This window comes from Talpa europaea (genome assembly GCF_964194135.1).
Source record: "Talpa europaea genome assembly, chromosome: 7".
In the NCBI taxonomy this organism is placed as follows: domain Eukaryota; kingdom Metazoa; phylum Chordata; class Mammalia; order Eulipotyphla; family Talpidae; genus Talpa; species Talpa europaea.
In genome coordinates, this window is record NC_140074.1 from 106208860 (window position 1) to 106222026 (window position 13167).

Consider the following 13167-nt stretch of genomic DNA (forward strand, 5'->3'; position numbering starts at 1 on the left):
GAACTGACCTCTCTCAGTTCCTCCTCTTGAGGATCGATCTCTCCAGAGACTGCTCTAGTATTTTCTTTACATGTCAATAGGCTTTCCCCACAGTGAGTGAATTAAGAGAGATAGAGCAAGACAGAAGTTGCAGAGAAAGAAAGCAGCAGCTATAAAAAGATTCAACTCCAGCTCTACCTCTAGGTCCCATGCTTAGAACTGACTGACACATGGCCTCTGGTCTACTCTGGGTCCCTGATTCCTGTGCCCACAAGGGATCAAGTTGAAAGAACCCTAGCTGGGTAGTGGTTTATCTGTATCCTAGATCAGCTCTGCTGTCCATTAGCAATTTACATTATGTCTGTGCCTTAGTTTCCTTACATGCAAATGGAGATAATGATAATATACTTCATTCAGTTGTACTAGGGGTTAAAATGAGTTGATAATACTCGTAGAGCATTAGAACAAATACCTTGCTTATGGTAAGCACGCTACAAAAACTTCAGCTGTTACTGCTCTGGTTTTTACTATCATAATCTTCATCTTCCTCCTCCTTCTCGTAATCATTATCACTCTTATAGCTTAACTTCAGCAGACTACATTTCCTAATTAGTAAGATGTAAGGATTCAGTAAGTTGTTTTCTAAAGTTAGAAGAATTTATGAGAAGTGAAAGAATTTATCAAAAGCAGTACTTTCAGGAAAAATGTTGCGTTAGTAGTCTCTTGGTAGATTTAGGGTCAAGTTGGTTCCACTATGTCTCTTGGGCTGCAGTTTTAACTGTGCCCTATTCCAGGTGGTGATGTTCTGGACTATGATGCTGAATGGTCCATTACCCAGAGCCCTGCAGAACTCGGAGCACCCGACTCTCCAGGCAAGCGCCTGTGATGCCCTGTCTTCCATCTTGCCTGAAGCCTTCAGCAATCTGCCGGTAACCTGAGTGGGGGGAGTTCCTCATCCTTAAATGACACCCCTGAGCATCAGAGCTTGATTTTGATTCTTTTTCATTTTGAACCAACACTTAACATCTCTGAGGAAGATGTGCTTACTTTACTTGAGTGTTGGGTGAGGGCAGTGGAGAACAACAAATGTGTAAACTTAAAATCTTAATGTCTCAGAAAAGCTGTTCTTCCCTGTGCTTTAGAAGGCAGATGGTAGAAACTGGGGTAGCAGAGACTTTAAAGTCAGAAAGATTTCAAATTAAAAAGATCTAGGTTTAAATCCCCATTCTTTTGCTTTCTTGCAGGGTGACAGACAGATCCTATGCCTCACCATGCTGCTTGGACTGAATGATAGCAAGAATTGTTTAGTGAAAGCTGCAACTTCAAGGGCTCTTGGAGTCTATGTGCTTTTCCCCTGTCTCAGACAGGTCAGAGTGATCCTTCATAGCTCTATGTGCCTGTTTTATAGTCTGTATCAGTGCTCTTTTTGGTGGGTACAGAGCCCTGGAATTGGATAGGAAAGGAAAATACTTTGTAATGATTTCTTTAATTGCTAACTAATATGGTAGTACCTGTAGTTCATTTATTTTTAATTACTTAACACGCTGCCCAGAATCCTTGGTGCTCAGAATATACTAAAATTAATGAATGATTGAAAAAAAAAAAATAGGACATTACCATGCAATAGTAATAATTTAGAAAGCTGATGAAGTTTACTGAGAAGGAAATTAATTCCCCCTTCATTCTTACTTGTGGCACTTACCTCACTGACAGGAGTGCAGAGAATAGAATATATTTTGGAAATGCATTTCGTTGTCAAAACATTGTTTCCTGAAGTGGGGACTATTCCAGGCAGCTGTCACAGGCTGGGTTATAAGATATTCATGAGAGTAAAATCTGTAGGCTCCTTCAGTACCAACTGCGCCTTCAGCAGTTCCCCAGGGATTTTAATGAGTGTTCAAACTATAATATAGAACAGTAAGTTGAATAAAAGAATTTTGATTTCTAAGCAGAAATTTATAATAATGGCAATTAGCTTTCTCTAAAAATAAATTGGAGAATTTCAAAGGTAGCAGTATGAACTCCTAAAGTAACTACAGTGTTTTGTCTTATAGGACATCATATTTGTTGCAGACACAGCAAATGCAATACTGATGTCACTTCAAGACAAGTCTCTGAATGTCCGTGCCAAAGCAGCCTGGTCCCTAGGCAACCTGACTGATACTTTGATTGTCAACATGTAGGTGATTCAGCTCTTTTCCCTTGGGTGACTTCTTAAGTGGAGGTCCCGAGTATCTTTGATTCCCCACTATAAAAGAATTAGCAGTAATTCTCCATATTGTATAATTTTCATGTTATATATTAGAATAGAAAATAATATATGTATTAATATAAACTAACAACATAGTCATAATTATACTTTACAGTCATTTATATATCATAATTATTATATATGCATTATTCTACATAACTGATTAAATTATATGATCAATTGTATTAGTCAATCTTCCTGTTTTTCTTTTTTTGTAACTAATAAGATAAATAAGCTATTCTCAATATTTATTAATAATATAAGAAAGTATAAGCTTTATGTATATATATAAACAGTACTGTATGCTGAAAATCAAAGTAATATATCCACATTATAGAAAATGTGGAAAATAGAAAAGTAGAAATTCAAAACCTTAGTGATGGATGCCCTACTTAGTAAATAAAATATTTGTATTTTTTAAGTAATATATCCACAGGTAAAAAGATTCAAACAGTACAAAGGGGTTTTCAGTGTAAATCCTTTCTCCTCCTCTAGTCAGCTGTGTCCCCTTACAGTATTCATACACAGGTGTCCTGCTTTTGCTCTGTCATTTCTCTTATCTCTGACATAGTATATCTAGCATATGACATGTCTGAGTTTGCCTGGTTACTGACTTTTTATAAATAATTATTATTACATAGTCATCACCTTGTGGTGATTATTTAACCATTTCCCTATTGTTGAACATTTAAGTTGTTTTAGTCTTTTATTTGCAGTGAACATTTTTGTGCATGAAACCTCCATTTGGAGATACTCCTTTTGGCTATTCTAAATGTGGATCTACTGGGTTAAAAGGCATGAACTATAAATTCTTGGTATAATCTGAACAGATTTGTTGAGCTGTTTTTCTAAAGTTTTTATGGCTACAGAAGTGAATATACATTTGTATTTGTTTATATACTCAAGTGGGTTTTACCTTTTGACATGTTTTGCCTGCTTTGGGTGGAACAGGGAAACACCAGATCCAAGTTTCCAAGAAGAATTTTCTGGTCTTCTGCTCTTGAAGATGTTACGATCAGCTATAGAAGCCTCTAAGGATAAAGACAAGGTAGACTCACAACCAAGCCTAGTATTTCTCATTTACTTAGTACCTTATAGTTTTATCCTGGCATAGCTGATAGCTTGGTGCATTGTGATATTCCTCAAACTGTCCACCAAATTTATCCCAGATCAAAGGAGACTGAGAGTATACTTAGTTTGGATACTCAGGGCATCCAATGGCTCTTTCCACACTTGTGCATTTTCTTTCCTGTCTTATGAGAAATCAGTGCCATTTGTAATATGCCCATGTTTACTGTTTTTTTTTTTTTTTAAGATTTATTTTTATTTATGCGTATAAGAACTGCGATGTAGACTAGAGGTGTGGGGGGTGAGGGGATTCACCAGAGACAAAGTGGGGAGCAGAACAGGTGGATCCACTGAAATGCACTGCTGAGGGGAGCAGCAGGTGAGACAGGAGAGATCTGCTTCATCATATGGGTCAGTGCCCTGGCCAGGGATTGAACTCAGGCTGCAGCGCTGGCGATAGTTTCATAGTGCTGAGACTTAACCCCTGCGCCATCAGGGAGGCCCCTGTGTTTGTTTTAATATAAATCTGTTGCTGTATTCATCTTTAAGTAGAACTGACAAGTCCAAAAAACGACGAACCCTTGACTTCAGATATCCCCTGTTTACCAAGTATAAAAAGCATAGACTTGAGCTGTAATTCAGGCAGACATCGTTTAAATCCTGACTGGTCCTTTAGTAGCTCAGTGACCTTTGGTGCATTAATTACCATCTCTGAAAGGCATTTTCCTCATCTATAACATGGGAGTCCTTACATATGCCTCATTGGACTCTGAGATGCTTTATGTTAAAGTCTAGCACAGTACCTGACCTTGCCAGGCACTTACTTTAGTATAATGGTTCTAAAAACCCGGTTAAGTCCATCTTCAGGTTAATTCAATCAGAATTTCTGGGTCAGCGCTTAGAAATTAGTTTTAGAAAAAGAAAATTGCAAGGTGATTTTAGGATGTTGCAGAGGTTAAGACTATCTAGTAGAAAAAGTATTGGAGTGGAATTTTGAAACGTAGCTTCTCCTTAGCTTGCTACAAACAGCATTGTCCTCCTACCTTGGACCTTGCATACCATCTCTGTAGATTGAGGAAGATGGCACTGAAGTCCAGTCTAACACTGAACAATCTGGGAAGGAGGATCACCTCTCTGATGGCTCAGAATATTAACTGCACAAGACCTTGCAGAGTTCTGAGAACTTGGACCTTTACAAGCTGCATTTTTCATTAACTCTTCTGCTTTAAGATGTTTGGGGTTTTTTAAACTAAAACATTATTTCTTGAAACATCTCTTTTTTTTTTTTAAGATTTATTTATTTTTATACAGGAGCTGGGGTACAGGCCAGAGGCGTGGGAGACGAGGGGATTCACCAGAGACAGAGCAGGGGAGCAGAACAGGCAGACTGACTGAAATACACTGCTGAGGGGAGCAGTAGGCGCAACGGGAGAGCAGTCTGCCACACCGGAAACATCTCTTTAGCAAAACAGATATCTAATATTTTTACATTTTATTCTAGGTAAAAAGTAGTGCAGTCCGTGCCCTTGGAAATTTACTTCATTTTCTGCAACCATCTCATATAGAAAAACCCAGATTTGCTGAAATCATTGAGGAGTCTATCCAGGCCCTAATTTCTACTGTTCTCACTGAGGCTGCCATGAAAGTTCGATGGAATGCTTGCTATGCAATGGGAAATGTATTTAAAAATCCTGCTCTTCCATTAGGTAGGAAAGTTTCCCTCTTCTCTCTGATGTAACCTTTTTTTAGACACACCAGTCTACATTGATGTTAGAGTTGTTCCTCACAATGTTAGTTGACACAATGTTAGAAAGAACGGAAACACACAGAACACTGCAAGTTTAGGGGAATGGTGAAGTGAACCATGGAGGGGGGGTGTGGGGGGGGTGTGTGTGTGTGTGTGTTTTCCCCAACAGGATATTTTGTTGCCATGTAAGATTATGTTTACAAAATCTCTGACAATCCAGGATATTTTGTTGCCATGTAAGATTATGTTTACAAAATCTCTGACAATCTAGGAAAATGCTTCTAATGTTAAGCAAACTAAAAGAGGATATGAAGTTATTTCTGGTGTGTGGTGTGTGATCTCAATAAATGGGTAGGAAAAAAGACTGAAAGGAGATTCACTTAATGTTAAACAGTGGTAGCCTCTGGATAGGATAATGGGCAGATTTTTCTCTGCATTTATTTTCTAAAATTTCTATAATACGCATGTATTGTTTTAACAGGGAAAAAACTGCCATGAGAGAGAGAGAGGATACAAATCAGAACTCTCCTATGAATCCTTTACACTGTAGTGGACTGCTACATAAAAGCAGGGCATCTGACTCCAATTAGTGACTTGCGTCTTGTTGTACCATCCGTGGCTGAGAGCTTCTTGGGCATGTGGATCATAGCCTCCAAATCTAATCCACTCTAATTGCTAGCTTTTAGCTTATCTGTTTGTCTCTGTGAGAAGATTTGAAGTGTAATAGTGTGTTTCTGGAGAGAGAACCATTATGGACCAACAGAGCAAGCCTCAAGTTAGTGAGTCTGGCTCTGATCCCCTGTATTGCCAAGAGTAGATGGACCAGTCATTTGACAGCCTGTTGAATAGTAGCCACGTGGCTTTTCCCACTTCAGAAATAGTTTTTGGTGATCTTGGGCTTTGGTGCTCACTGAGTTGGGTGACTGTCTTCAGAGGCAACAAAGGGGGAAGGGCTGAGAGAGTTAAGGAAACTATTCTACTTAGCAGCCCGTCTTGAGCAATAAATGCACCCCCCAAATGGAGTAGGTTGTGAGTAGTGGTAACTGATGAGGAGGAAAGCAGGTTGATTTCCTGGGGCCAGAAGACAGAAATCAAGGCATCTTCTGAAAATTAGAAAATTCAACCTTTAGTTAATCTGAGGACTGTGTTCTCCCAGTCGCTGCTTAGATGGTATTTTCTTTTTCTTTGCAATAAAGTGTACAACTTGCTGTTGTCACAGCAGTGTCTGGATGTTAATGTGGGTGGGGAAATTGTCTTTTACCAGTACAGACAGCGCTGGACATTGTTACAGCTTGCACACTGCTCAGAAGCTCACAATTGACAGGACAAGTGGGACTGCACTCCATTCAGCTCCTCCCACCAAGCCTTGTTCCTCAGGGCAGAATCCTCTCAGGAGAAGCCTCTTCTAAGTTGCCAACGTCCTGGTTTAGGGTAATAGACGTCCTGAGCATAAGCAGGCTTCTCCAGGGAATGAAGGAGGTTTGGGAGTCAGTACTCCCCACTCACATGGGGTCCCACAGGCAGTCACTCACCATGATCTTGTAGGATTATTAGGAGAATGAAATGAAAACATAAAATGAGTAACTTGAACACTTGAACACAGTGTATATACTTGCTTCTCCTCCCTCTCCCTATCACACACACTTAATATCTAGGCCTTTATTTGTTATAATGACTGTGGATTCTTTCTAGGAACTGCCCCATGGACGTTCCAGGCCTACAGTGCACTGACTTGTGTTGTGACATCATGCAAGAACTTCAAAGTACGCATAAGATCTGCTGCTGCCCTTTCCATTCCAGGCAAGAGAGAGCATTATGGGTCGGTTGGCCAGTATGCTCAGATCTGGAATGCATTAGTCACTGCCCTACAGAAGAGTGAAGATACCACAGACTTTTTGGAATTCAAGTATTGTGCCAGTCTGCGGACACAAATCTGCCAGGCGCTAATTCACCTCCTGAGCATCGCCAGTGCCTCAGACCTCCCCTGCATCAAAGAAACCCTTGAGCAGAATGGGGACATGGTCCAGTCCTATATCCTACAGTTTTTAAAATCAGGAGCAGAGGGAGATGACACCAGAGCATCCTATAGCCCACAGGAAAGAGATCAGATGGTGAAAACTGCCCTGGAACACATAAGTGGTATTGAGTCACTGACTGGCGACTCGGCCAAAAAAGCCATCATGGGCTTTTTAGAAGATATTCTGACTGTTTATTTTGATTCATCTGAATCACAAGATGCACTCCTAGAATTAACAAATCGGTGAATATTCCACCATATTTTCCAAGTGTCAAGTGGTAGGAGGAAGGCCGTAGCTTGAGTGTCAGATATGTGGGATTTCATTTTAGGGGCAGAAACAATCCATCCACTATTTATTTAGAATGAGTTAGCAATTAAAATTTTTTCTTGAAAGGCTCAGCCACTTCAGAGGTGGTTCCACTGCATTAGCCATGGTCTGGGTCATTCCGACCCAGTTTCTCTTACTGAGTACCCAGGAGCCAAGGAGCTGGGATGTGGTATGAGCTGAGCAGAGTGGAGGATTGTGAAAGGTGTTTAGTCACAGAAGATTTTTTTTTTAAAAACAACACAGAAGGAGTTAGGAATTAGAATGTTGTATATTGTGTCTCTGGGAGTTGTTTTTCTTTTGTAATAAACTAATGAACATAGCATGCCCGTATCTCCTATTTTTATCAAGTTACATTCATAGACAGCTACAAGCAGAGCAGATGATCGGCCAGTTTTCTCTAGGCACAGCTGTGTGGGTTTCCAAAACACTGAAGCAGTTCCTTAATGTTGGTAAATAGCTGCCACGCGGAGCTCTGCCACCCCCTGCACTTTTCCCACAATCCAGTAACCAGAGTTAACTCCTGGCCCATGGGCCAGTTCACCAGCTATTACATCAACTTTTAATTTCCTAATGCCTTAGGAGAGGGCGATCCCACATGAAAATATGTAAGGTTTTTGCCACCTTTGAATTTGTGTCTTAAAAAAAGGATTATTTATTTGAGAGATTTTTAAATTATATTTTGATAATACCCAAGTGGTTACTAAAATAAATTCTCACTGAAGAATTATTTACATTGGCATTTTGCATTCATCTCTGACCACCACCAATTTATTGATAGTGATAACAATCAGGAATTTAAAGATACATAAGAACTAAGTAGAATGTTCCACACAAAATTTTACTTGATGTGGGATAAGTAAGAACCAAGGCATAGCAAGTCCTCAAATAACATCATTTCCTTTCATATTACTATATTGAAGAGAAAAAAATCTATTTGCGTGCCAGGGTCACTGTGGAGTTCGTACATCCCCTGTCTACATGCATTTTCTCTGGATATTCTTTATTTCCTCTTATGTCTGAAAGAGGAGGGGAGGAAGACAGGGAGCCAGGGAGAGAGATGGAGAGGGACTCAGAGTACGTTTGTAACAGACTCCTCTCTCTCACACACCCAAACTCAAACCCAAATGAAAGTAAAGAAAAACTCCAACCACCAAAGGGACACAGGGAAAGTATGTCTAAGATCCTGATTGTGGTGATAGTTTTGTGGATTTATGTTTATGGCTAAACTCATTTAATTGTATGCATTAAGTTGTGCAGGTATTTTTGTATACCAATTAAACCTCAATAAAACTTAAAAGTCCAAAAAAAAAAAAAGATGGGCATATCAGGTTCATTAGTATGTTTAAGTTGCCTGGTCTGAGTGTGTGTGTGTGTGTGTGTGTTGCCTGCAGTGGGAGGGTGTCCTGTTCAGGGTGTGTGCCCACCTTGCAGCCTGAGCTGTCAGGGTAAGCTCCAACCACCCTTGACCCTGAACTGGAGTAAGTGGGTTGGAAAATGAATGAGTGAATACAAGTTATTTATTACTATTAGAAATGTTTTGGTTCTTTGTTTTGAAGTTTGGTAATATTTTTGTGACCAGAAATAAGCAGCAGGAACTGAACTGTCATATCAGTTAGCCTGGAATAAAATTGGTTTTCTTTATGCATCATGCCACTTTAAGTCATGGTTTTCAAGAATCTTACTGGCGTGAAGTGAGGACTTTGTCTTTATAAGGTGCGGTTGGGAATGTTATTTATTGTTATGTAGCTTAAAATGAGTTTGAGGGCACCAATTGTCAGTTTTTCTCCTTCACTCTTAAGCTGCTCTCTTCCCCCTCTTATGTGTTGCTGGTTGCTCAGAGTATGCTGCTTAGCAGAGATTGAGGAGCAGAGTGCTCCAAGTCATTGAAAGCCCAACTTTGCAGTGGTAGAGTGCAAGTTTCTTCCAAAGAGACTAGAGGCACAGTAAAAACAGCCATATAGAACATTCTTTAAACTTGCTTTTCTTTGGAAATGATTGTGGAAGCCTATCGGAGGGCCTAGGGAAATGAGTTGAACTTATACTGATGTATGATGAATGTATGATGAATCTTGGAGCTTCCTTCTCTTGAAGAAGGAAGTTCTCAGAAGCAACTTGTTCACTTGTCATTTTTGTAAAAGTTAAAATATGACTTGCAACTCAAGTTCTTTGAGCTTTCACAGGTAAGTTTCTTGATAAAACGTGTGAAATTATTTCTAATGTTTCTGTTGGGTGATTCACTCTTGTCCTTAGTTTATCTTAATAAAATCCTGGAAATCCCAGGAGTCCAGGTATGGGCTTCTGTCCTGGTGACATCTGACCCCCTCCTCATGGCGGATGTAGCTGTACAGCAGGGGCAGGAGTGCCCCTCTGATACCTTGGGCTGGTCCTGCTGTAGAGCTGCCATCGTGAAAGGAAGGCACTGAGACCATAAGGACTTAGAACTTACTCTGATGCAGAAGTAGCAGCAAGTCTGCTCTGACTCCAAACTAATTCAGAATGCCAAATTCTGAACTTTCTTTTGATATTTAAAAGAAAAGCAATTGAAGGAGGGGTTAACCCTGGACAGATGGTCGAGCCTTAGTTCATTAAACTAACAGCATTAGGAAACATCACTGATATCCTGTGTTAAACCTTTCCTGTGACCACTAAAAGAAACACACTATTTCTTGCCTACTTCCGGAAAGTAGTAGTCAATGGTAGTAACTACAACGGTAATTACGGAGAGCTAACAAGTAAATCAGTAAAGCCAGCATCCTGACAGTCAGGGCAGACAGAAACCTCCCACGGGACACCAAAAGCATCCTTAGTTTTGATATTTTACATGAGTACAGGCCGTAAGCCACATCTCACCGTCTTTCCAACATAAGAGCTGAGTTCTAGTCACTCTGCTCCATTCTGCCTTCATAAACACAGTGCAGTGGTTAAGAGACAGGGCTTAAATCCTTGCCCTGTTGTTTTCTACCTGAACATCACTTCAGCTCTCATCTAAAAATGGGATAAATCCGTCTTCCTCATAAGGGTATTATAATGATTAGATTACTTAATACATGGCAAGTCCTTATAACAGCTTCTGGTTCTCGAGAAATGTTAGACATATATTTGCCTTGAATTTTTAGAGCACTAGGAAGACATGCTGTCAATGCACTGTGAGGTTTCATGATGACCAACAGTTGGATTCCCCTGACTGCACTTTTAGGTTAGGTGTTAGCTTAGATGCCTCAAGTAGACAGAACAGTATCACGAAACCCCATTCACCCCTCAGCTTCAACTAGTATTAATGCTTCGGCACTCTTGTTTCATCTATTTCCTCCATACCTTATTATTTGGGAGTTAATCTCAGACATGGCATTCCACACCTAAATATTTCAGTATATGTGTCTTTAAATGGTAAGGATCTTTTTTTTAAAAATCGTAATTGTAATACCATTAGCACACATTAAAAGTAATCTAGTAGTATAGGAGAGACACCCCAGGGCCTGACAGAAACAGCTCTCCATTTTGCCCCCACCCCCAGATCCCTCATGGGCAAGGCAAAAGACTAGAAGTTTGAGAAGCCATGCACTTAATGGGAGTAGAAACCCCTTTTCTAGTTCTGCTTCATGACTGAGGGCCAGTTGTCAGATTACAGATGCAGTTTGCAGAAACTTCAGAACTATACCTGGTTTTTCAGGACAACAACAACTTAATAACTGTCCTTGGGTAAGTTATTTGACCTCTTATCTGTCAAATGTACTGGATAGTTTCAGGAGAGGATCATATAATGTGTAAGGCATCTGGCTGGGTGCCGAGTGAAATATGGGACCTCTTGTTACACTTTTCTTTGATGTCCTTCCTGGGCTTGAATGTCTCTGTCTCATTAGAGTAAGATCACTGGAGGGGGATCTGGGGTAGAAGTGTCTGTTTGTTTCTAGTGTAAACCAGAGCCCTAAAGTCTAGAGAGATCCTTAGCTCCAGTGCACAAGGACATTACATTAAGGTCCAAAGTCTCAAGTAGTGAGTATTCATTTGTTGTTTCTGTAACACTCAAGGACTACAGCACTGCAATGGGTAACAGCTCACCGGGGAGGGAGGTGGTGCTACAACCCCTCTGAGGGCATTTCAAAACAAGTGGTTTGTGTCATTTGCAAAATCCTTTCCCTTGAGAATTATTGCTCTATAATCTACCCATGACCAACTTGTACTTACTATAATAATGCAGGTGTATTTTTAATTAGAAATTCTATTAAAATGTCAATACCTCTGATGACCTCTGACATCAGAGGTCAAATGACAAACCTCAGCAGTTCTCCCATTGCAGTGACTATGCAGGCATTTCTGCTCACAAATCTTTTCCCTTTGCAAAGCATGAGTGAAAGCTCTCTGCCTGCCTATGTCTATGCACGTGTCTCTCATTTCCTTTCTCCTTTTCCTAATAAACTTGTCCTTTTAAAATGAAAAGAAAAGAAACCTCAAATGGTCATTTTTATGAATGCTTAAAAGAACATTTGATAAAATTTAATGAACTTTACTGATTAAAAAATTTCTAACTCAATGAATAAAATAGATATTTTATTAAAATTATAAAATATATCTACCATATCAGTGATTTCCCTTACAAAGTCATAACCAAGTAAGACCAATCTGTCCACCATTATCTAGCACTGTCTAAGATTTAATAGCCAATGGGATTAAATAACTAAAAGAATTTTTCCAAAACAGTTCTGAAATCTCTGACTGAATTTACAAATCATTATTTGCAGAAAAACAGCTTAAAATAATAGAATGAATGAAAGTTCTGTAAGGTAGCTCATTACAATGTAAATATACCAAAATCTGCAGTTCTTCACAGAAGTAACCACAGTGATTTTATGTTGAAAAAAATGCTATTCATCATAACAAAAAAAAATGTGAAATACTTGGGAATTAAATTTAAATTTAAAGCTTGTGGGCCTCCCCGGTGGCGCAGCGGTTGAGCGCTGGGCTGCGAAGCTGCCTGCAGCCTCTGCAGCGCCGGTTCAATCCCCGCCCGCTGGTCAAGGGTCCCACATGGCACGCAGACCTCTCCTGCCGCCCGCTGCTCCCCTCAGCAGTGTACTTCGGTCCTTCTGCCTGCTCTGCTTCCCGCTCTGGCTCTGGTGAATTCTCTCACCCTCCCGCGCTTCTGACTGTACCCAGTGCTTGTATAAATAAATAAAAAAATAAATCTTCAATTTAAAGCTTGTGTAAAGATTTTGTGTGAAAGTAAAAAATTTTACTGAAGTTCCCGAAAGATGACATTTTAAAGGGAGAGTAGATATACCCTGGTCCTCGATAGGATGCAATATCCACTTCTCTCCAAATCTATATGCTTAACTAAATTCCCATCAATTTCCAAATAATATTTTTTAATAATAAAAGGATCCCAAAGTTCATCTGGAAAAGTAAAGGCAAAAATTCAAAGCAAGGAATCAGGTTGTTCAACACCACACTGTGGTGGAAAAGAGAATTTCTTCGTAATTTCTCAACCTTGGTTAAGTCCATAGCCCTGTTCACTAAATAAAAATTCATCTTCCATCCTCTTTTCTGTCCCACCCCATCCAGTCTCTCCCAGTGAATGCAGCTCTGGATCTGGACACAAGACAAGGAGCAGCAGTTTCAGAGAGGAAAGTGGAGCAGGAAGCGCAGGGAAGGAAGGAAGAACTCAGAGTCAGGGCACTGGCGGTAAATGAACCTTTCCTTCCACTCTCTGGCTCTCTCCTGGCCCAGACTCTAAGACAGACAGACACCTGGACCCGCATCCCAGATGCAGACAGAGCTCC

General features: G+C 40.1%; 1 protein-coding gene across 1 annotated transcript in view; it reads left to right on the top strand.

Moving 5' to 3' along the window:
* Window positions 1-7309, top strand: part of HEATR6 (HEAT repeat containing 6) — a gene marked incomplete at both ends in the record, with an annotated part of 28511 nt that extends 21202 nt beyond the window's left edge. Inside the window, 6 exons of the mRNA XM_084238228.1 lie at window positions 774-908; window positions 1224-1346; window positions 2034-2158; window positions 3182-3278; window positions 4800-5004; window positions 6738-7309. Of these exons, the coding sequence (XP_084094354.1) occupies window positions 774-908; window positions 1224-1346; window positions 2034-2158; window positions 3182-3278; window positions 4800-5004; window positions 6738-7309 (1257 nt within the window). The remainder of the gene's footprint in view (window positions 1-773; window positions 909-1223; window positions 1347-2033; window positions 2159-3181; window positions 3279-4799; window positions 5005-6737) is intronic.
* Between the last annotated feature and the right edge of the window lie 5858 nt (window positions 7310-13167).